The following is a 25,646-nucleotide window of genomic DNA, read 5'->3' as shown; positions in this document are numbered from 1 at the left end:
GTAAAGACAACAACCACCCTGCTGGACTGTAGTTGGAGTGGAGATACTCCATGGAAAGGAGATTGCATTTAAAATTGGATAAAACTGTAATTATACAAAAAGTGACTTAAGAGAAGAAAAGTAAAAAAAAAAAAAAAATTAGAAAATCAGCAAGAACAGCAACAAAATACCCCAGAGCAGAGGCACTTGGACAGCACTGGTGGCAATACAAAAGGCACATTCAAATGAGGGTGGAGTCACTCCCTGTCACCCTGAAGGTACAGAAAATATGTTTTATCAGGGCTCAGAACAGATGAGAGTAGCACTCTATGCCTAGACTTCATCATATGATTCTACAGCACCATTCCAAACAAATCAACCCAAATTTATGAAGTTAATGAGAGACACTTGGTTTCAAGAGCAGGTAGAGAGGGTCATTTGGCATTTCAAAATAACTCCCAGCACCAAAGTCTAATAATAGCAGGTGCAGCAAAGAGACAGCAAATATTCCAGAAAAATGAAGAAGTTTCCCCAAAGCCCATACATTTATACGAAGTCTTATCAGAGGTTCTGGAAATAGGCTGTTTGGCCTATGTTTGACAATCTTGTTTTCAACTTGGTCAGCATTTGCTGAAAGACCTGTGCAGGGGGTATCCAACCAAATCACTCACAGACAAAATAGACCTCGGCAGAGGAAGTAGTTTTCCACTTACTGATGCTAATTCTCACCTTGAAAATAACTGTTTTTTTTTTTTTTTTTTTTTTTTTTAATAGAATGCTCACCCCTGCAGTACTTCTCAGACTTAAGCCTGGGGACTTTAGCGAACATTGATGCCCAGCATGAGTGGTTATTATTTAATTGTCCCAAAGCCCAGCCTGGGCATGGAGATCTTTAACCCTTCCACATGAGTGAAACGTGCATTTGGGTTTGAGAATCAACCCCTAGCAGGAAGCAGGGTGGCCAAGCGGTGGGAACATGGGGCTCTGGCTTCAGCTGCTTCTGGGTTACTTTGTGACCTACCCCGAGACTTGACTCCTTTCTCTGTAAAACAGGAATAACAATACCTCCTTTTCAGGTGTGCAGCTGGTTTAAATAAGGAACAGTGCTAAACATCAGAGATAGTCTTCTTTTGATCTTCTCTTCCAGGGAACTTCCTAAGATATCTTGCTTTGTTGTTGCAGGTTCAAGAATTCACAGAACCATCAGCAGCATAAGCAGTGGAGCCCAGCTGTCTGTTTGTACTCCGGCTCTGTAACTTACTAGCTGCACTGTGATGTGCAACTTAATTAACTTCTCTGTGGCTCAATTCCTCCTTTGGAAGATGGGAAGAATAACACTGTCCACTCCAATAAAGCGCTGCAGAGATTAGATGGACATAGACATGTACGCACCAAGAATGGCATCTCAGGTACAGGGAGCACTCAGGATGGCTATAATCATTGCTCATCGTGACTCTTGGGGAAATAAAATTCAGCATCCCATCTTTAGAAAGTATCATAAAGTGTCTGGTCTAATGAGGAGTTCACACTAGGAGAGCAGAGCTTATACTCGGAAGGAATTTTAAACCAGTTATTGTCATCCTAAAAAATTTGTCAATAAAAAAGATTGGTTCATTGTTGACAAGCCATACCTCGAAGAGGTAAATATCTATAATGGAGCTTTGAAGGTGTTTAGCTCATGAACATTAAAAGATCCCCAAAAGGTAGATTGCTGGAAAACAAACAAAAAAATCTGATTATATATGTTTTGGTAATAATAAGTATTAGATATTTGTTTAGAAATGAGTGTTTGCAGACATGATTAACAGGCCATTTGGGATATGGATCATTTAGCAATATACATACATACATACATGCACACATACATATGTACACACATTACTCTGTGGCTATTGTGGGACCAGTGTAATTTAGAAAATCATTTACTAATTCTCCTTGTATCCTCTATTTTTGGATATTGAATAATTGTCCCGGAAGCTGGTCTCATATTTTTAAAAATTATTTCCTTATAAAGGAAGAGACACTGAATCAGGAGTGCTGGGTGGGGAAAGGGCTGTCCTGGGTGGATGGGGGCAGGAAAGAGAGGAGGGGAGGGTAAACAGCTCCATCTCCCAAGGGAAGGAGGAACATTCCAGAACATTGCTGCGCAGAACAGCTGCCTCTTGCTTTATCTTTCCGTGCAGCAGAGAACGTGCCAACCCAGATGATGACTTATTCCAACTCAGGGGATCAGAAAGTCCCTCAGCCAATGCCAAAACAGGAGCTTAGCCACCAAGAAAACTCACAAAAGTATTCACCACGGAGTCTGCCCCATTTCCAGGCTTCATTCAGACCTCTAAGGCCAGAAAAGTCAAGGAGTGGATTTAGACTGTGATTCTAGTACCAGAGAAACTCACCTCTGTGGTTAGGTAGGAAATTTGTCTTTGAAAGGAATCTCTGACTTCAGGGGTAAGGCCCCTAAATACATAAGTAGATCTTGCTTTAATATTTTTGGAGGAACTATATTCTAAAAATGACTAATAGCCCTTACAGGGGCCTAAGAAAAAGTTGGCCAGGCATTTTAAGCTGGGATGGTGGTATCTCCAACCCTGTTCAGAGACTTCAGAAGGTCCCCTCCTGATCTTCCAGAAGCCAAAGACATTTGCACTGGGATCTGGCCTGTGAGATGCAGGTGTTTTACATGGTTAGATGGCTGAGGTCGGTGAAGAGCCTTCCAGGAAACATCGGTGGCACCAAGATTCGCCAGAGCAGCCACATGCCCACCTTGCTGCATCCGACAGCAGATCTGGCCCAGATTTCAAAGCCTCTGGGGCAGGGGGTGGGGGGGCAGGCTCCAGGAAGCTGCCCTTTCAATGTACTCTGAGTTCCTTTGTGGAATTAGCCCTCCCTTTTAAAGCTTTCTACACAAGTTATTAATGCATTTTATTTACAAGATTCATAGACGCTGATGTCACCTTCCATTATTCTCACCATGGCACAAGACTGTGGCAAGTGCTTTCAATCATTGTTTTGGTTTATAATTTGATAAGCTTTGATTTTCTAATTCAGTTTTACTATTTTTTTTAACATGTCTTGTTCTACATTCAGTAAACCAAAGTGAAGTCAAATAAACCAAGAAAAGACAAGTCAGATAGATGGATAAGTGAATAATGTGTGATAATTAGTGGATTTGTGAATTGAGTTATAGCAAAAACTAGCCTCCAGTTAAATATGTGCAAATACATGTTCCTCTATGAATACTCACATAGCTGCAGACATGAGCACACACATTAGATATATATGGGAATGCATGTTTAAATGACAATCAAAATAACAAAAGCCAGTGTTTGTGGAGTGCTTACTCTCTTCACCACTAACTTAAGGACATTTTATAAGACATTATTTTAATGGATTCATACAACTAATAAGATCAGGAACCACTGTATTATCTCCTGATACCTAAAATAAGCCCAAGACACACCAAGGCTGGGTACTTGGCCCTCGTTATGATGCGAGCAAGGATTTGAATGAGGTTTCTCTGAGGTTCTGCGTGCACCTCAAGAGAGGCAAATGACTCACTGGTTTATGGAGCAATAGCAGGACTTACAAAGCTGTTACTTAAAATAGGAAAACAATTAGGCCTCATGAAGACTTAATGCACAGGCCGAGAGATGCTGGAAACTCCTCGTGTCCTTCTGAGGTCTGTATCTCAGATGATTCCCTTGGTGTGTCTTGGAGCCCTTATTGGCTTCATTCTTTTTACAGAGCGAAATAGACAAATACCTAAGTTCTCATCAGAGTCTGAGGCCCCAGCTCTGACCTGACAGTTACCCTTCAGCAGATGCCCTGTGGTTGGCTACAGGCATGACGGATAAACTATTGCATATAAACCAAACTAGCTCTGTAAAACAGGTGATGACTTAGGAATAATCCACAAATTATTAAAGGTAGAACCAACAATGTAAGCCCAAGTAGAAGGTCAGCAACACTGACCGTGTGGTGTACCGCCCTTGAAGAGACCCTGAATGGAGGACAGTGGCCTTGCGATGGGGGCTGGGCAGAGGGCAGGGCCATCACGTTTCGGTGCATTATAAGAAGAAAGCAAGAGTGCATCTCTGCTGAGCTAACACTAATGATAATCCAACTTGCTTTTGCAAAATTAAAAAAAAAAAATAGTCTATGCCATTTGAAAGTCTCCTTAAACATAACATGGGGAAACACTTATAAATGAAGCCACAGTAAAATTTTTAAAAGGCTAAAATGAGCCATGAAGAACAATGCCACTACAGACCAAACTCTGTTTTCTCACAAGCGAGCACTTTGGAGGTGTATTAAAGCACGGTTGGAAGGAAGCAGGCTTGGGCAGCAGGGGGCAGGAGCCTGGCTCACCACGCTGCACAGCGCCCCCTGGCTTCAGATCTGTCCCCCTGCCCTTATTTGCTCCATTCTTTTTAAATAGCGAAATAGACAAATACCTAAATTCTCGATAGCAGGAGGCACTTTCAAAAATAAAAGTGTCTAGGAGTGCTGTGTCTAAATGACCAGTAGAGGCAGCCATGCTCAGAAACAGTAAAATAGAGCCAAGGAGAAACATGCTGATCGTGTAAACAAAGAAATTCACCTGTGAGTCCACCAGATCCTAAGGACGTTAGTGACATGGTTAATGAAAAATAAAATAATTTATGAAAAGGTATTTAAAACCTGACTAAAATACAACAAAATCTACAAAACACATTTTAATGAGGCAGAGCCTAACCAGACCCAGTTTTCTCACAGTGGTTATAAGTTACTTGGCGGCAAACATCTAGCAAAATTGAAGCGAATCTGCCCATATTCTTTACAAAGACAAGCGTAACCCGGCTTCCCAACCTTTGCTGTGGTCAGCAGGGCAGGTTACCAGGGAGCCATCCTCCTGAAGAAAATGTTCCCTGGCCTGTTCCTCAAAGAAAGGGTGATGCCTTAAATTGACTGAGAAAAAGAAGTGCAAGGGATCTAAGCCTGGGAAAAGGTGCTCAACCCGATTCAAGAAAAGAAATGAAAAGCAACATGGAATCTCATTTCTCAAATATATAACCCGGAAAAGATGCTGAAGCTTTCCACCTCCCGCCTCGCAGAGGCGGCGGGGCCTGCGGCTCCCAGGCGTTGCAGGCGGTAGGGAAGCTCCCGCTCTCAGGAGGGAATCTGGAAACAGTAAAGTGGGGCTGGGTGGCTCAGGAGAGAGCACTCGCCTCGCCAGGGTGGGGCCCCAGGGCCCACCCCCACCTTACTGGAGCCATTAAAATAGGCATACATTTTCCCATTGATACAGTGTCCCCACTGTAGAGAGTCCATCTCGATGGTACTGTGACAACAGTATGAGAATACAGGCGCACACGGACTATAGCTGTGGCAACATCTGTGATAACAAAAGGAACACCTCAACAATGCAGTGACCTACCCACTGGATTTCAGTGATGCTGTGTTCTGAAAGATGGAGAGCATACCCACGCACTACTCAGGAGTGATCTGGAGATATAATTTACACTACAGAGGGGAAAAAGGAGGTGGAGGAAAATCAACTCTGTTGATATCACTCAGTAATAGGAGGTCTTTTGCCAAGGTAGAAAGCAATGTTTGTAATATTGGTGATTTTAAACAAAAAAACCACAAGCCTGAAATTGAAGTGAAAAAGTCCACATAACTAATGGTTTTACACTCAAAAGACATATGCATGTCTCCTTGCTTTTTGAACTAGGTACAAAAGAGCAACCAGCCTAGTCAAGTGAGTACCCCAGGCGGACACAAAGACTGACCCGAGGGAGGGAAACTGGAGCTCCTGAGAAACTTGCACCACCTGGCCAAAGACACAGGGGCTCACTGTGGTGTTTTTTTCTTTAAGTTTTTGGGTTTGAAATTTTTCTATAACAAAAGATCGATATTTTAAGAATGAGTGAGACATTGTTATGGTTTGGATGTGAGGTGTCCCCCAAAAGCTCACGTGTGAGGCACTGCAAGAAGGTTTAGAGGAGAAATGATTGGGTTCTGAGAAGCTTACCCCAATCAGTGAATTAATCCCCTGGTAGGGATTAACTGAGTGGTAACTGAATTGGTGGGTGTGGCTGGAGGAGGTGGGAACTGGGGTGTGGCTTTGGGGTGTATATATATGTATCTGGCCAGTGAAGTCTCTCTCTGCTTCCTGATCATCTTGTGAGCTGCTTCCCTCTGCCACCCTCTTTAGCCATGATGTTCAGCCTCGCCTCGAGCCCAGGGAATAGAGCCGGCCTCCTGTGGACTAAGACCTCTGCAACCAGGAGCCCTTAAATACACTTTTCCTTCTTTACAGTTGTGCTGGTCAGATCTTTTAGTCACAGCAGTGAAAAAGCTGACTAAAACAGTCATAAACTATTTTTAAAAGCATCCTGAGTGTGTAGAGGAGTCTTGAGAAGGCTGTTTAGAGATGCGTCTAGTACATGGTTTAATGGAGAGCAGGATCTACCAGGACACAATTGCTTTCCTAAAATTATTAGAAACAAGAGTTTTCCAACCTACACATGATGGCTTATTGGCTTTTGAATGCTTTTGTTAAAAATATAAAAGCACAAATCCTTTCAACGAGCTTTTCTAACACATTATGAGACTCAATATAAAACACTGTATTGTTAATAGATATCCTTAGAAAATGAGCCTTATGACTCCTAAAGCCTACATTGCAATCAGCATCTTCCATTTGGATTTCTAAATTATTTTGAAGTATAGATATAGATATATGCATGCTATGATTGACATTAAAATTAAGTACTGAAACAAATTGAACTTAAAGCTCAACCACTGAATCAAGGTATCATAGTTTCAAACTACAATTTTCAAAACCAGTGAGGCATAATTAATCATATTATAGCCATTAAAATATATAATCAGTAGGTAGCAACACCTATCACACTCCATATACAAAAATTAACTCAGAATGGGTCCATGGCCTCATATATGAGGCAAATGTTAGAAGAAAACAGGAAAAATATTCATCATTTCAGATATAGCAATGGATTATTACTGATACCAAAGCAACAAAATAAAACAAAAAAAATCCGGACTTTATCAAAATTTGAGACTTTTTTGCATTAAAGAACATTATCAGGAAAGTGAAAACCTATAGAATGGGAGAAACATTTGCAAACCATAAATCTGATATGGTCTTAAATGCAGAATATGTAAAGAACTCTCACACCTCAAGAAAAAGACAGACCATCCTATTTAAAAATGAGCAAATGCCTTGAACAGACATCCATGGGGAGCAGATGTATGAATGGCAAACCAGTTCATGAGAAGATCCTCAACATTACTGCCCTTAAATAAAATCCAAATCCACCACGGGATCCTGCTCCACACTCACTGGGGCTAGGAACACACAGCAAGACAAGGACCAGTGCCACCGAGGATATGGAGCAGAGGGAACCCTTGGGCACCACTGTCATCCATACAAAGGGGCATAACAGCCGTGAAGAGCTGAGTGTTCTAGAAAAGGCTAAGCACAGATTTCTGCTTCTAGGATGCACCTGTGGGAAGTGCACAAGTGAGTCCACGCAGAGGCTCACACACAAATGTTCCTGGGAGCATTACTCGTAAGTGTCTAGTGGGACACAACACAAGGGCCCATCAACAGGTCAAAGGATAAACAAATTGTGGACGACAGACTATTACTCAGCTGTGAAAAGGAGTGGCATCAACACATGCCATGAGATGATTGATCCTCAGTTGCCTATGCCAGGTGAAATAAGGCAGACCAGAGGTTGCATACTGTATGGTTTTGTTTTTAGAAAATATCCACAATGGGCAAATCCACGGAGACAGAAAGCCCAGTAGTGATGGCCAGAGGCTGGGGTGAGGAGCAAGGGGTGATGGCTTTGTGGGGACGGGGTATTCTGATGGTGAAGGAATTTAAAACTAGAGGGTGGTATTTGAACAACACTGCATGTACCTGATGCCCCTGCACCGTAGCCCTCAAAGTGGCTCACTGCATGTCACAGGAATGTCACAACTAGGAATGAGAGCTGTGAAAATCATACAGTACAGGGAAAGGGGGTTCTGTGATGCTAAGAGGTAAAAATGCCTTAAATATTAAATGGTTCAGCTTGAACTCATTCTCCTTTAATTTCTTTTGTACATAGGTTCTTTCACCTACACTGTGTGCGTGTTTGACACTTTTAGTGCTGGGGCATACAACTTACATCTTTGGATAATACTGTTCTAGATCCAGGGTGACAAATCCAGGACTGGCAGTGTCAATCGAAACCACAGACAAACTCTGAACCTTGGCTGAATAATATTTCACAATTTATTCTCCATGCCTTTCTGCACGTTATGTATTCTCTCGTCCAACACAGTCTCCTGGAGTCGTATATCTTTCATGATCCATCCACTAATGTTCCTTATCCAGAAATGATCACATTGAAAATTTCAACCTAGGGCTTAGCACCAGCTATGTCTAAGAGAGTTTTGTATCAATGGTCATACGTCTCTTCTTAATTAGTATTAAAATGGAACAAATAAAGAGCCAGACTTACCCACACACGGCAGGGAGTAGCCGAGCTGAGGGTCATGGAGGAACTGCCGGTCGTTGAGCCTGGTCACGCAGTAGAGGTGGAAGCAGTCTAGGCAGATCACGTGGCGGTGGGTGCACTGGAAAACCAGGACGGGGCTCCTGTGTGGATAGGGAAGGCATTTCTTGGGGTGCCTCCAGTGGCAGACAGGAAACACGTGCTTCGCGACCCTGTCTGCAGTCCCACTGGGGGCTTAGGGCGTGCTCTGGGCCAGGACCTGGGCTTCGGAGCCCCTCATGGGAGCCAAGAGAGGAGCTCCATGGACTGCCTAGGCCATCGGTCCCTCAGCATTAGGTTGCTCCGTCAGTGCATCTGCCAATCGTAGTTCAGGCCTGAGCTTGACTGCGATCTCTTTCTAGAAGTCTCTCCTGATTCATAATTCCCATGTAACCTACCCAATCCACCCGCCCTGGCGTCTGCTTCTCTTGACCTGTGACGACCCCAGGGTATCAAGGTGTTTCTCATCCCGGACAGTGAGCTCCTTGCAAGTGGACGCTGTGTCTGTTACATCAGTGTCCTCACAGGGTTAGGCCTTGTGAGGTTGCACATAAACGCCCTGTGAACTGAGCTACAATGAAGTGTGAAATCTGGACTTCCCCAAAGTCAAAGGAAAATGTCGACTGCACCAGAGGAGGCAGAGGCAGCCGTCACTCGCTTCTCACTGGCAAATAGAAAAGCAGACGTTGGAAATAAGATCATGCAACAGGCATTTTTCTACTTCAAGGTTTTGTCTATTCTGCCACCTACTTCCTATCCAAATATTCAACTTCTGAAATTATGGTTAGAAGACTACTAATAAATCAATACATACAAATCCTAAAGTTCTGTATCTCCTTAAAATACCTCACGGGAAAACAGATCTCCTGAAAACTGTGAAGCTTTGCTTACAAATGAGCCACCTGTGTTTGTGTCAAAAAAGGAGACAAAATGAATGTATTAAATTGAGATCAGTTCTGAGGCAATTGTAACAGGTAAGAAAGTTCTGGATTCAATTTAGATAAGTCTATTCTCCATGTAATGATTAAAAAAAATACAAAACATGTTTACTTCATACTCAGTTCTAAGCAGCTATCAGGACTCTCCACAAAAGCTTTTTCTCTAGAAAAATAATATTAAATATTAACATCATAGAAGATAATTTCTTAACAATTAAAATAAATTTTCAAAATTCTGTTATCTCACTTATTTCATGCAATGTCTAACACAAACCCAGGTGGAGCAATGCCCCTTGAATCTGAGAGTCACTCATGACACCTGAACAGAGGCCTTGGGTGGGTTTACGCATGTCCCCATGTCCCCTCTCTGAACCTATGAAAAGTCCTTTCAGGACCTCCATTTCCATCTCCAGAGCCGTGGGTTATTAGGCATCGATTGCTCTGGACTTTTGGCCTTCTCCCTCCTACGACTCCCCTTTGAAGACAATAAAACATAACGCTTTCCTGTGTCTAGCCTAAGTCCCCAGTGTGCAATGCACTGCCATCCTGGATCCACCCAGGGACCCCATGAAGCTGCTGCAGGCTACCTTCCTGTCACAGCTAAGCTGGGTGGAAAATGTTCTCCACTTCACTTTTGGTCACGTGGCTGACTGAGCCTTATAGTCCCCTGTTTTACTATCAGCACAGAGAAATTCTGGAGAAAATATTAGAACATTTGTAGAAAGCTTCGAGATGAGAGGAAATAAAAAGAAAACTTGTAAAACATCAGAGCAGCCAACCCACTGCCGCAGAGACGGGGGCACGGATACCACGGTCTGAGGTTCGCAGCCCTGGTCTAGCACACGGCTCTTCTCCTTCCTCCTCGTAAGGGACGACAGCAGCACACATTCCCAGTTCCCTTCGGTCACCCAAGGCCCGGCACACTAGACCATCCACGCCACTCACCCCTGACCTGCTCCTGAGCAGGGCCTGCTGTTTGCACCAGATGAGCAAGGAAGGGTAGCCCCACGGGAGGCCACCGTGGGAGAGAGACCCACACAGCTCAGGGCCCCCAGCAGGGGACGTTTCAGAGGCCAAGAGTGGGGCCTACAAACACACGCCTCCTCAAATAGCCGACGTATCGGCCCTCTCACCCCTTCCACCAGGCAATGAGAGGCCGTGGCCCAGAACGAAGCACCAGGCAATGAGAGGCCGTGGCCCAGAGGCACAGCTCCCAGGGGAAAGCGTGTCCTCCGAGGGACACGGGAGGAGTCCTGCTCAAGATTAAACTATAGCTGCCCCTGTCCACTTCACCCTCCCTGAACTAAGGCAGAGGCAGGGAGGGAAATTCACCAAATGGCTGGTGGTGGACCCTAACCACCAGGAAGAGGAAAAGCTGCAGCCTCTCCTGAGGCCAGGAAGAACCCACCAGGCGTCTGGGGGCCCCTCAGAAACTCTGGTGTCAGGTGGACAAAGGCGGCAGTTAAGGCTGGGAAGTGCCCAAGGCCGGGACTTGAGACCCTGTAGGATCCACCCACGCAGCAGCTAACCTCGAAAACCCTCACCACCAAGACAAGTGGGCCTCGGAGGGGGCTTCAGGCGATGCCCACCCTGAATAAAAAATGGGGTAAATGGTCACAATGGTTTACTAGTGAGACGTGATGGGGCACAGAGATGTGGTCAGTGCTGCCAGGGAGGACCCGGGAGTCACTTAACACACCAGAAAGGAGTCACCACCAAGACTCAGGGAGTGGCATGCAGCCTGGGGAGCCTAGAGTCAGTGACAACCGGAACCCTGAGGGCTTTCACCGTTCTCCCTTGGAAATGAAAGAAATCTACACAGGCAGGAGGTCAAAGGTGGCAGAGAGTGAACCAGGAATTCTCACTGTGTGTCCCTGTCTGCACGTGGCCAACGTGTCTGTGCACACAGGAGAGAGAGAGAGGTAAGTGTGTGTGTGGTGATACACCCCTGTAAGTAAAAACATAGGCAAGGTATCTGTGAATTATAGATAATTGGAGCATGGTAAGGTAGTAAATGTCTGCATTCACATGGGATTATCAGCCAGCTGAATTCTTTGATATAACACTGTTAATTTCTTATTAAGGATATTCCTATAGTAATTTTGAAAAGTTAGGTGAGGGGTAAACATGACACTTACAAAAAGGTTATTGGATTAATCAGCTGGGAAAATGAGTGACAGGCTGGGGGTCATTTCAAGGCTGGGGGTGCACACAAGCGCTCAAGTGCTAGGTCAGGAGGAGAGGGGAATGGCTGGGATCCACAAGCACCCTGCTGGCTTAGGTAACTCGCTAGGAACTTCACATGTAAGTTTCCACCCTCCGAAGACAAACATCCTTCCTGCTGTCTACCTGCTTTCTCTGCACCTGCCCTCTCTGGTCTAGTTCTTTCTTCTAGTTCTTTCCCTCTTAGACCCACGCTCTTCCCCATCATTTCCTGTGGCATGATACTGGGCTCTCCACTCAGTCCCAAATGCTGAACCTGGGGCCGGTTCAACACTAACAATCCCCAGCCATCTTTCTCTGGAGCCCGTGGTTCTTCCCTGCATCTCTCCTCAGTGTCACTCCACCGTTCACCCTTCATGAGCATCACACATTAGCCTCACCGGTCTGTAAAGTGTTCCTACGTTGCCGACCAATGTTAAATGAAAGGAATGAATCGATGGAGACCACACACGTGCAGCCCTTTCAGGCCTCGTGAGACAGCTGAGCACACGACCCTGAGCAGCCAAAGTCCCTGAGCACCCTGGTGCATGGATGAATGGACACTGTTTTGTAATCCCTGTCTATATTCCCCAGTTTCTCTGCTCCCATTGATGCTGCTCACTCCGTGGCTTACTGAGCATTTACTCTGGCTAACGAGGCACTTAGACATGTGTGGACCAGAGCCTCTTGTGAACTCCAATGCCTGCTAAGCACACTTGGAGTAGGCTCTGGACAGCACACAAGCATGGCCACAGTCTAGGGACACGAGCTGCCCAAGGAACAGGTATACCGGGAGTGATATGTCACCACAGACTGTGGCAGCAGAGATGTCAGGAGACAGGAGATTGTCGCCTCAGGATGGCCCCATGGCAAAGCTGAGCTGATGGGAAGGAACGAGATTGGTTCTGAGTCAGAACTGTGGTTTCTGGGCAGCAGGGGACATGGGCATGGGGAGGAGTCTCTGAACAGCACATTAACCAGGTGAGCTCAGTGGAAGGAGCAGAGAGGGACCGGAGACGAGAAGGGCTGAGGACTCCGCAGACTGGCCAGGAGCGGGTTGGGGCTGACGTGAGGCAAACCCAGTCTGCGGGACGCTCTGAAGGTTCTGCCCTGGTCTGGATGTTGTGTCCCTCTAAATCCCCGTGCTGCAATCTGTACCCTCAAGTCACAGGGCTGGGGAGGGGCTTGAGGAGAGTGGAGACCTCAGGAGTCGTAAATGCCTGGAAGAAGAGGCCCCAGAGGGCTCCTCAGCCTCGCACCCTGTGAGGACAGGGAGAGGCCCACCTCGGAGCAGGGAGCAGGTTCTCTGCACACACCCCCCGGTACCCGATCTCGAACCTCCGGACATCAGGATCCGGAGGAGTGCGCTTCCCCCCCCCCCCCCCCCCCCCCCCCCCGTGTGTGAGCTGCCCCGTTCTTGGTTCTTTGTCACGGCCGTCCAGAGGACGAAGACAGTTTTGACCGTGGCAAGGGAATGACATGTTAGTTAAGTCTTCACTCTGGGAGGGTTCGGAGGGAGAGAGGCTGGCATGGTGAGAAGCACTTGGAGGCCGTTTTGGCATTTGAGACCCGGGTGGCCAAGGAGCTGGACTAGATGTGGCAGTGGCTCCAGGGATGGAATGAAAAGATGGACGGGGGCGTTTTGAGGAGGATCTGCCAGGACTTACTCTCTTGGGTCTTTCCTTCTTCCCAACATTCCTCTGTGCCCTTTGCTCAAATTGTGTGTAAATGTTAATTGATCAATCTAGAAATGATTTTACCTGGATGAGCCAGGTTATAGAAAAGTTATTAAAGGTTAAATAAAGTTCTCAATCACATGCAGAAAGAATTATAAATGCCTTACTTAACATAACTGGAAAGTTATTTGTAAGCAACGCTTTCTCTGTTTTTATTAAAGAAACAATCCCCAAACCCTTTGTTCACAGAATATTAAGTGTAACTGAAAGAGTTTTTATTTAAAAAATAATGGCAAGCTAATCCTGTACATTACACAAAGTAATATTGTTGTGCAGTATTCCAGACATGTAAACTCTGATAAAATTAGACCTCTAGTATCTGCAAAATGACATTAATGTTTTCATATTTATCTCCTAACGTGCAGTTTCATCTGCTTTCTACCTCATTTGTGATCCCCCCTCCCATCTGCTTCTCTGTCTCGGTGCATCCAATTCTTCCCTGGGAGCACATCTTCATTTGTACTCATTATGAGAGAGGCTGTGGCTCCAGCTTCCCATTAATGTTATATACGCTGAGAGCAGTGTGCTAGCAATGTCGAGACACCTAAAGATAAGGAGCAATTCCAGGTTTTCAAGGAAATCTTAAGCTGGCGGAGTGGGCAGGAGAAGGACACAAACAGTTGTAACATAGGGAACGGTACTTTAAGTTATGTTGGAGATGCAGAAATGTTGGCTGTTAAGCAGCCTCCAAGATGTTCGCCCATGACCCCTGCCTCCCAGGTAGTTTCTTTCTATGTGGAGTAGGTTGATATGTGTATGACAGGAAGAGTGCAGAAATGACTACCTGTGACTTCAGGATGACATCAGAAGACACCAGATCTCGTCTGTTTTTTCCCATACATTGTGGGGCCCCAGGACCGTGAGCGGCCACCTTGTGAGAAACTCAAGTTGCCTCCTGGGGAAGTCTGCACGTGAACAGCTGAGCCTCCAGCCCACAGCCTGCACCAACTTGGCAGCCACTTAAGTGAAACCTATTTAAAGTAGATCCTCCAACTCTGGGCAAGCCTAAAGATGCCCTCCTGACTGTGACTTCGTGAGTTACCCGGAGCAAGAACCATCTAGCTAAGCCCTCCCAAATTCTTGACTCACTGGGAGTGCAAGATAATATTCACTGTTTTCTTGAGCCACTAAGTTGTAGGAAAATTTGTTACATAATAGTATTTACTAATGCAGGTTCAGAGGAAGAAGTCACATTTAGATAGCAGAATTCATGAGAGTAATGAGTGGCATTTTAAGGAGGATCAGGATTCTAATGCATGGATAAAATACTTGAAGTCAAGAGAAGACAGATATTATAAAGTACAGAGGGAAAATGCTGTAGCTGGTTTCTTCAACTGCCCCAGTGAATAGTGAAAGTGCAAAGGAAGCGCATACTATCACATAACATATTAAAATCACCTGAAAAGTAATGCAAATATGAATTAAACTTTTAAGGAAAAAATCCCTTGAGGAATAAATTTTTTTTTACTTGCAGGAGAAAATCTTTCAATGTAGCTAACACTTGACCCTTGAAAATTCACGTTGATTTTGCTGTATTTAGTTTGTGCAACACTAACATAGATGCTATGCCCCAGTTAGCAATTTTTCAAACTCTGCACAAATTCTCTGTACATGAAGAACTATGACCCCTGGGAATTTAATAAAATATTTGGTTAGATAAAAATAATCAGAGAAGAAAATCTACCCCATTAAATACCTTGAATTCACCTTCTTAACAACTGTCACTTCAAATCTCTGTTAGAACTTATAAACAAACAAACAAAAATAACCGAAATATCAGAAATGAATGCATTGTAATGTAACCTGCATTTAGCAAAATCACCTACACACTGCCTAAATGCATAACTGGCAAAGAAGTCTCCCTGCAGCGCTTGCCTACAGACAGCTGGAGATGGCACTTTAGCACATGTGTCATATGAGTTCATTATTCGAAGTAGCCAAGTGAGCAATCCCGTCACTGGAGGGGCCTCTGGTCCAAGACACTAATTGATAGACTCGACTTTCAGAAATTAAAATAGGCTTCAACAGTTGAGTGACCTTCAAAATTCCTCCCAGGAGCCAAGTTTAAAATCCTGAAGTCAGTTCATTTGCCCATTAGTGTGCTTGGAGCTGGAGTCCTGGTAAGGCACTGGCAGACTCTGAACAAGCTCATTAACCACCCCTTCCAATTTCTTCTTGCTTCCTCTGCACATGTTCTGATCCTTCATCCAGGCCTCTCTGCTCCACAAAAAGGGTTTGCTTTGGTCCTCTGAGCTTCCTTGCAGAAATCCCAGTATTGAGTACAGACAGTATACCAAGTTACAAACTCATTACATCTACATTTTCCACTTAACCACTCTGCCGGTAGCATAGAACAGTCACCATATGCCATTGATATGTTACCATCCCATAAGAATAAACAAGATGGTCTCTGCCCTCAGGAGGTCACAATCCTACAGGGCTTTTTAATAATTCTCTCATGGTGATAAGTGCTACCATCAAGATGAATTTAGAAATCACTTATCTGTTTCTGGGGCTGGAGGATGGAGTCCAAAGAAAGCTCATGTCTCAGTGCATCCAGGACATGGAGAGAGAAAATACTGAACAAACTAAATATCTTCTCTCGCTTAAAAAGGATTTGGGGAAATATTTTATAAAATGACATTATAAATGTGTTAGAAATAATTAAGAAAAGACAGCCTCTCTATAAGTCAGTCAGCTTTCCATTACTGGAACAAATAGTTGAGACATGTCAACTTATAAAGAGGAAGGTTAATTTTGGCTCTTAGTTTTGGAAGTTCATGACAAATTAGCTCTGTTGCTTTGGGTCTCGAGTGGCACAATACATCATGGTGGGTATAGGTGTCGTAGGAAGCCTATTCACCTTCTGATGATCAAGAAACAAAAGAGAGGAAGAAATAAGGGCCCCCATATTCCTGTTGAAGGCATACTCCCAATGGCCTAAGCCCTCCTGCCAGGTCCTGCTTCTTAAATGCTTTACCTGCTTCCAACAGAGACAACCTGAGGACCACGCCATCAACACAGGGCCCTTTGGGGACATACCAAATCTATACTTCAGTGTCTCCTCTCCTAAAATTTTCTTTTCACCTTAAATCTTTATTCAGTGATCTGATTTCCCATCTGTGTCACTAAATGTTATTTCATTTAAGAGACTTTCTAACCTCAGCATTTGTTCCAGTTTGATTCCACTGATATCTGCCCTCAATTCTCAGTAAACTCCCCTGTCACTAGTGTGCAGCTTTATTCCTGGGAAACAACTTGTTTTTATGCATCTTGTGGTATTTGCTTGTGGATCTTAGGGTTTTATTTAAAAGCTCCCTATTAAATTAGCTACATCGCTGTTGATATGTTCTACATGCTGCCATGAAGGAAATAGGAAAATTTCAAGTAGCAGCTGCTTTTTGTTTCAGACATATTTCTTTTCATTGTTTACTTGCTGATTTTGAGAGCACCTGTAAAATAGGGGCTACAAAATTTCTTGGGTAAAGACAGTGGCAAAAACATAGTGCTTTCCAGGGCACAGGGTGAGGCTCCCGAGTGCTGGTGTAGGTGAGCTCTCCAGACTCACCTGGCCACAGCAGCCTGCCTGTCCCCACCTCCTGCCTCCCAGCCTCAGCCTCAGCCTCAATCCAATCAGCATCACCTGGAAACACTGTTCTAGGGTGGTTTTCGTCATGGCAGCCTTTGCTCCTCAAATATGAACTGGTTACCCAGTGCCGCTGTATCCAGGACCCAGCCTTTCTGCCACCTTTTGGAGCTCTCTACAAGCTGTGCCACCCCCACAAGATGCGTCTCCACTTTTCCATTCACAAATCTTATGCATTTCTCAGGCCAGTGTGGTCTCTGCGTTTCCCTTCTCCTCCATCCCTATGTGCACTGGTGGGTTCTTGTCTTCATTTCCAGACGCTTTCAAGGTGAGCTGGAGTCTGACCTCCTCCAGCAGCTTCCCACACTGATCACTGCAGTGCCTACAGAAGCCCAGAGATCATTGCTTTTGTACTTGGCTTGGCATTTTATTACAGGCCACATGCAGTGTCCTCCTCCAGCTTTGTGAACTCAGGCTGGTCTTCAGACTCAAGGAACCACATAGCAGCTGGGAGGCTCCGGTGCACGTTCCCGTGGAGAAGCGGGCAGGTAGTGTCCTTGCTGCCCTCCAGGAGGTTGGACCAACCCTGAGGAAACCAAGTCCAGAGGACTCGTGGGAGGCATTGAAACCCGACGTTGGCCAGTCAGAAAAACATGAGCTAGAGCCTAAAAGACAGAAGTATGTTTGCCTGGCCAAAAAAAAAAAAAAAAAAAAAAGGATGAAAATACATGAAAGCAGCTAATGGAATAAGGCGGGTGATACCGTCAGGGAGCCCCACCCTCTGTAGTTCACACCCTTAACCTTGTTGAAGCTCCAAACTCCTCCACAAACAAACAGTGAGATTAAAAACCAAGGCTATTGCTTCCACAAGTCACATACTGGTCTGTTTTAGGTTTAACAATGCTTCAAATGGGCTAACATTGGGTCCTATTATTCATAACATTTGGAGTCACTGACAACAAGTAGACTATGCGAAATAAAAAACGTAAGCCATGGTTGCAGAGGGAGTTAATGGGTAATTAATCTCCTCTAGATGATTTCAATCTTGGAAGAGCTTTACTTGACTTTAGTTTAGCATATACATTGTATTTCCAAATATAATTACTGTTGGCAGGATGAACTCAAACATAACCCATTACCTTCTTGAAGGGGTAGGCTGTAAACATTGCAATATAACCATAAATGTTAGAAATACAAAATAAGCTTCTTTTCTTTTTCTAAATCAACTTAAAAGCCAAGTGGTCAGTCCTCTTTGCTGGTAACTCATGACAGTGATTTGGTTTAACACTAACATCCCTACTTTTCTTGCTAAGGCATTTATACTACTGAACAGATGCTGATAAAGAATTATAAATAGCGGGTAAATCATATAAGTTTTTGCATATAAGAAATGAAGCTTTTTCATGTAAGAAATGAAACTAAAAATTCCAGAGTTCTTGGGAGAAAAGTGCATCTCACAAAAAAGCCATCCTAGCACCTTCCTATCTTCTAGTTAATAAATGTTTTTCTCAAGGATCTTCAAAATTACATGTTCAAGTACATCACAAGTAGTCTCAGGACACCACCTTCTACTGAAACTGTCAATACATATAGCTCAAAAAAGCTGAAGGTAGATTTAACATAAAATCGTTTCTGGGTCATATCATTTGCATAGAGCTACTGTGTGGCACAACTATTTAGCTGTTGGAGATCCCGTCTGTAGCGCAAACTAACTCATGTGCATATCTTGTCTTTGTTTTTTCCTCTGTGAAAAATAGCTAGAAGCAGATAATGCCCAGATCCACTGCAAAAGCATTCTGCTAAATTGAGAAAGATATGAAGACAGATCTTGTTTAGATAAGAACCCCACTGTGAAATAAATTGTTCTGGTGTATCCCCAAATCTCATGACAGGAAATATTAATGTGCTCAGAATCAGTCCAGTGGCTGTGAATGTTAGGAGCTATTTAACATAAGAAATTATTGCAGCCACAGAGTGGTTATAAAAAGATACATATTTTGCTGCCAGCTCACAAAAACCTTGCACAGATGATTTCATATTGGTCTGGCGTTCATTCTTAAAACGAGTGAACGGATGCTAATAGGATGCTGGATCTTTTACCTCTTTTATCAGAGAATCATTTAGGAACCAGATCTTTTGAAATGGAGTAGGTTGAAACAAAGAACCTTCCTAAACAATTGCTGACATCATAGGAGTTCCAGAACGAAAACATCAGAACAGCAGTTATCGTGACATTTCTATAATATAGTTAGATGGATTCAACATTTGAATTTTTAATATAATGGAAGAATTTATGGAGAATAGTAGATAAAGTTATTTTTCCAATTTAGTTTGGTTTACAGATAGCTAGAAAAGCAGGACATGACATTCCAAAATAGTTCCCTAACATAATTAAAATTAGTATAGCATCACAATGCAAATTCAGATAAATTCATGTATTATCCCAAGAACTGGTGCAGACTTGACTGCCTGTCCAATCATCAGCAGCCCGAGGTCAGGGGAGAATCCTGGGGAGGGTGGTGTGAGACTGCTCTTTCTGTGACATGAGGATTTGTGAAATGATCAGGTTAGATATGACAACCTGGAGAGAGCCTCTGGATACAGAGATTTTGTTACTTTCAATTTAGAAGATCATATGTCTTCTTTACCTAAAGCCAGTGGAACTTAAGCCTTACCAGAAATTCTATGTAAAAGATAGATCCTATTTAGGATTCAAGCTTTCTATGACCCCACGAACTGACACGCGCATCGTTTGCAAGGGTTAGCCAGAGGACTTCTGGGAATTTCCCTCTTTGCTGGATGTGCTGAGAGGGAGGCCTTGATCCAGAATACATGGTCCTGATCCAGAATATCTGAGATTGATCAGAACAGGTATAATGATGCAGAACAACTCACAACATACATTAAATAACTTCTAACACTTAAAATTTTATTAAAATTCATTCATTCATTCATTCATTCCTTCACTCACTCATTTACTCAATGGCTGCGGTGCTGGGAATCAAACCCAGGGCCTTGTGCATGGTGAGCACCTGTTCTACTGCTCAGCTACACCCAAAACTCTAACTTTAAATCTCTGCTTTCTTTCCCATCCAGGTCAACAGGTCACTGGGGCCAGACACACCTGTGGGAAGAACGGCATAGATGGAGGAGGGCTGCTGGGCCCTGCCTGGGCCCCGCCCTGCTCTGTGCTCCTGTGCACAGTAGCCACGATTTGTTCATGTGTTGAATCGTCTGTGTTCTCTCCAGACCAGAGGCCAGCGAACTGTGGCTGGGGCCCGTATCTGGCCTGCAGCCTGTTTTGGTAAGCAAAGCTGTGCTGGAACAGCCGCGTTACTTACTGTCTGTGGTTGCCTCTGGGTGTAATAGCAGAACTGAGCTGTGGGACAGGCCTGGGTAGCCTACAATTCTAAGCTGCCCACTGAGCAGCCCTTCAGAGAAGACGTCTGCTTATTCCTGCTCTAGGTGTTGGACCCACAAATACAAGGGCTGTCCTTTGGTATCCCCAGTGCCTGACCTATGGCTGACATTCAGAAAGTGTGTATGTTCTGGGTGAATCCCCAACTCATGGATGAATCCCCAATGACTGAATGGCTAAGAATGAACAGGGATGAAGAAAAAGCCAACAGCAATTTTTGCTGTGCCCAGAGGAATGCAGTAGAGTATTGGCTTTGAGTTAAGCCATTAAATCTACTTTTCAGGCCTAAAATCACCATCATCCCCTAGTCAGGTCATTTCTTTTGATTAAGCTAGCTCTGGAGTGGACAGTATCCAGTGCTTATGACTCTGACCAATGGAGAGGAAAAGGGACGAGGACTTGAAAAGAGTGAATAGAACAAAGGACATATTGTTTCCCTTAGTGAACAGAAATTCACTGAGTGCCCACTATAGACCAGGCACTGTCTTAGGCCTCAGGGTCCCTGGTCCCTCCATGGAAGACACTGGCTAGAGATACAGACACTAGTTAGAGAACAGTGAGTGTCAGAAGGTCAAACAGAGTCATGTGGCATCCGCGGTGGGCTGCTACCCACTGGCTGGTCTGGGAAGGCCTGAGGGGTCATCACCTTGATTCCTGGATGCGAGCTGCCCACAGTCTGATGCAAGACAGTTCCAGGGGGAGGAACAACCAGGCAAAGGCCCTTGGGCAGGAATACCTGGGCATCTCTGAAGAAAAAAATAGGAGTTGGCATGTGGGGTTTCAGTGACCAAGGGGGCAGGAGAGCAAGTTGACATCTGAGAAGGCGGGGTAGCCATGAAGACTTTCAGATATGCCAGGGAATTTGGTTATTGGGTAATGGCATAAGGGCAAGTCAATGTAAGATTTTGGGGGGGAACCAGGGGTGTACCAAGGATTGATCTCAGGGGCACTCGACCACTGAGCCACATCCCCAGCCCTATTTTGTATTTTATTTAGAGACAGGGTCTCACTGAGTTGCTTAGTGCCTCACTTTTGCTGAGGTTGACTCTGAACTCATGATCCTCCTGCCTCTGCCTCCTGAACCGCTGGATTACAGGTGTGTGCCACCATGCCAGGCTCAATGTAAGATCTTAAGTACAGATGTGATAATAATAGCATTTATGTTTAAAAATTCACTCCTTGTGATCAACATGGCTTACCATTTGGGAGACTTCTGGACATTGCTATGGTACCTTAGTAAGAAAAGAGGTGGCTAGATGCAGGGGTGAGGAGGGAGAGATTCGGATAGGGTGCCGATGTGTCAGGGACAATAGAGCCTTTCATATCTCCTACCAGCTCTTTTTCTTTTCTTCTAACTCATGTAGCTTTTTCCACTTTTAACAACTTTCAAGATCATGTCCCCAAATTCATGAGAACATTGTTATAAAAATCCACAGCTTTCAAATTACTTTTCAATGGAAATGGAGTCTTGCTGGTGCTTTGTAAACAAATTTAATTCAAGGGCTTTGCTTAGGGCCCAAAGTATATGATGAACCTGGTAACAGTTAAGTGCATTCATACAATTTTAAAACCATATTCCTCTTTTATTCAAAATACAATTTTAAAACCATATTCCTTTTTCTTTCAACCGACATCGATGGGTCTCCCCCAGTACTGGTGGATGGGCACAGAGTTGGCACAGAACCGCGGAGGGGAGGACCCTGTTCTCGCTGACAATGCAGCCCGGGCAGCGCGGGCCCATAGAGACCTGTGAAGCTGTGGGACTCTATCTTCAAACAAAGTGTTGATGTTGGAGAGGGAGAGAAAATCGGAGACCTCAGATATTTAAGAAGTCAGACCATGAAGAACGAGAGAGCCATTAACCTGGACAGAGGGACTCGGGCATGATGCCTGGCCTCTCCTTGGAAGAATCACTGAGCACCGCTATGGGGCAGGCTCCTGCCAGGCGCCTTCTCGGCACGGCTCACTTTAATCTGCTGCACTCTTATGGCCGTGGGGGGCAGGGCCCACTCCCCTGCTTCTCTGTATCTCATTGTCTCCAATTGGGCCTGTGCAGAGACATTCTAAAGGAATCCCTCTCCCCCACCAACAGCAGGGAACAGCCTACCACTCGGGACATGTGGGGAGCGGAGGCCCGAGACTTCTGAACGCCAGGCCCCACAGCCAGCAAGGAGCAGAGTGGGCCCAGAGCTGACTGCTCAGGAGCCACCGAGTCCCTCAGCCCATCATGACGTGGTCTTGGTTGACAATGGGCGCTGGGGACAACTGGAGGAGTAGCAGGAATGGGACCTGGGTCTTCCTGTCTTGTCACTGGACTGTCCAAGGCTGCGGGGCCCCTGGGCTGCCCAAGGGAATCTGTGTAGCAATCAGTTCTGTTCATGTTTCCTGAACTCAGGTGCGAGGTAGGAGCTGGGAGCTGCTCTAGAACCATCAGCCGGGAGGTGTCCTCACAGCCAGGGGAGTGCGTGGGGGCTCTGTGGACAGGAGGCAGATGAGGAGAGGATCTGTCCAGGGGAGACCCCCAGGAACATTGACATGCAATGGGTTCAACTAAGGGGTTTTAACTTACTGAGCCATGAACACAAGGCAGCTTCCCTTTCCTAATACTGCTACTGTGCGCCGGCCAAACGCACCTGCCGGTGGGGGGCGGGGTGTCTGAGCAGTGACTCAGTCGGACCCAGGGCCTGCCATCACTCTGCGTTATTAAATGATGTGACGTTGGCCACTGGCCTAGCCTGTTTGAAACTTCACTCACATTCCACTCAGCTGTCCCCTCCCCTGGGTGTAGGCGGGGCCACTCCTGTTGCTCTGAGTGTGGGGGGGGGGCCTGCGTCACTGAGCCTGTGAGGAATCGCTTGCCCAGGTCCAGGGAACCTGAGATGTTAGAAAAGGACCCCTCCCCGTCTTGACCCCACGGGAATCTGCCTGCCCACGTGCTGAGAACCGAGTGACGGACCAGACGGGAACTGTCTCTCCACTGGACTCGCAGATTCAAAAGGCAGAGGATGCCCGTCAGCAGGAAGCATTAGGAAACAGTGTCACCAAGAGTGGCACAGATGGGCTGGGGACAGGAACGGCCCCACCCCCACCCCCCCATCACAGTGAAGGCTCCTGGGAGGCGGTCCTTGTTCTCTAACCTGGTAACTTTCACCTCCTCCACTCACCTCTGAAGACTCCCCCGTCACTCAGAAGGAGCCCACGTCTGCACAGATGCCTTGCCCCATCCTCCATCCTGCCCCACGGCCTCTTCTCAGACCCTCACCTCCTCCTGGGCTTCCAACCGCTGCAGAGCAGCCCCAGAGGGCTCGAACCTCCCTGCACACCCGCCTCAGGGCCTTTGCCCAGACTTCCCCAGAGTCACACCCCAGCTTCCTGCAGCTCTTCCTTCAACTGTCTTCTTCACATCGAGCCCCTCCCCGACCACCTCAGGAAAAGCTGCAGACACCCCCACCCCGCGTCCCAATTCCCGCGTGTGCTGTTTGAGTCTCTCCCCTCGACATTTATCACCTTCTGCACTCAATCTGCGTCACTGTCCCCACTTGCCAGGGGGCTGGCCCTCCCCCCACGACAAGCTGGATTCCTTCCCCGCTCCCGATGGTGGCTGAGCCATGAGCTTTGAAGAGCGGCAGAGTGAGTCACCCCAACTGCGCCCGCCCCTTCAGCAGAAGGGTTTCTTTGGGCCAATGGCCCCTGAAAACCCATCTGTGAAAGAAGGACATTCTCATCGTTGCTTTTCTTCCTGGAAGAAGGGGAAGAAGCTCCCGTGTGAAACGCCCTCCCTGCTCCAGAGAAGCCCTGCCCTATGGCAGGTCATGGCAGAGGGCCCTGCGCAAGCAGACCTGTCAGGACGACGTGGGGGCTGAGCTGTTTCCCCAGGTGCCCTTTCTTCAACCTGATAGGAAAACCTGCAGGGGTTACCACTTCTTTGGGTCTTCATCTCCTTATGAACCTCCTGCGTCACCTGAAACTCATTAATCTGTGTGTTTTCCTGGGGTTCATCCACCTTCTGTCAGGTCCATGGTTGGGCCTAGCCGGGCCCCTGGAGGGGAGCGCAGTTGGCCTCTCTGCCTTGCCCAGAGGATGCTGGTGGGTGTGGTGTGTCAGGCCCAGGGGTTCTGGTGCAGTGTGCTGGGGGAGCCGCTGGTTCAAGCATGATGGGTGCACAGAGCAAACTGGGCACAGCCACGGCTGAGCCAGGGTGGGTGAGGCCCAGGAGGCTGAACCAGGAGCAGCGGAGACACAAGAGTGAGAACCACCATGAGCCCCAGGAGGCCGTAAAGATCATCACAGTTGGTGGCTGCCAGGTCCACAGAGTCCAGCCACTTGTTATGCGTCTGGCTTCCTGTCAGTCTTTTATTGCCAGAATGGAACTCCACCAGGGGACAGAACTTCTCCCACTATGGCGTCCTGAGTGCCAGGCACCCAGCAGGAGCTCGGTGCAGAGGGGCTTGCACAGGGAGCAAACACCTCCGACCAGAGGAGGCTCGCGCTGGTTCAGTGAAAGGCAGGAAGGGAGCAGAGCCCAGAGCAGAGCAGCGCAGGACACTGCCCAGGTCAGAAGGGGGCCTGCCAGAGGGGACATCAGAGCACAGAGGACCAGCATCCAGTCTGAGCCATGGCTGTGGCAGCAGTAACACAGACGCTGCCATGGCAACTGCACAGGCACCTCAGAGCCAGGGCTGCATTTCAGCAAAGAAGGGATGAAGGAAACCTGAGAACCTGCCATGGTCCAGGGCAAGGGCTGCTGAGGGGGGAGCAGGGAGGGAGACACAGAGGCCTGGACAGATTTGGGAGACAGGGAGTGGGACCCGGTGATGGCCAGCACGACGCTGACCTGGAGGGGCATCGCACGTCTTTCGGTTCCAGAAGAGGACTTTCAGAGGAACCTCCACTAATGGGTCTCCAGGAAGGGCTGGGGCAGGGGCCCGCGGCCCTCCTGCTGGAGTCTGCCAGGACGGTCAATCTGCCTGTGGCCTCTCTCCCCCCTCCACTGCTGAGGCCAGACCCCCAGGCAGAGGGAGAGGTCACTTAGGAAGGTTGGAGGCAAATTCTGGTGGGCTGGAGAGACTTGTGGATAAGGCTGGCAACTTGAGAAAATCCCTCTGACTGTATTTAAGTAAGACTGAGCTGCGCTTGTTGTGCCCGAGGTCGGTCATCCAACACCTCACTGGTCTGGAGTTAGAACAGCAGAAGCTCTGTAAGGTCTCCAACAGCTTCCAGCACTCGGCTGAGAGT

The 25,646-nt window shown here is 46.4% G+C and overlaps 1 protein-coding gene across 2 annotated transcripts in view; it reads right to left on the bottom strand.

The window, feature by feature from the left end:
• Prkn (parkin RBR E3 ubiquitin protein ligase) overlaps positions 1-25,646 on the bottom strand; it is a 1,240,480-nt gene that overhangs the window by 405,181 nt on the left and 809,653 nt on the right. For both annotated transcript variants that reach the window (XM_077109619.1, XM_076858057.2), the window contains exon 7: positions 8,499-8,635. In XM_077109619.1, coding sequence (XP_076965734.1) covers positions 8,499-8,635 — 137 coding nt within the window. The remainder of the gene's footprint in view (positions 1-8,498; positions 8,636-25,646) is intronic.

Source organism: Callospermophilus lateralis, chromosome 6 (genome assembly GCF_048772815.1).
Source record: "Callospermophilus lateralis isolate mCalLat2 chromosome 6, mCalLat2.hap1, whole genome shotgun sequence".
Lineage (NCBI taxonomy): Eukaryota > Metazoa > Chordata > Mammalia > Rodentia > Sciuridae > Callospermophilus > Callospermophilus lateralis.
This window is presented reverse-complemented; position numbering and strand designations above follow the sequence as displayed.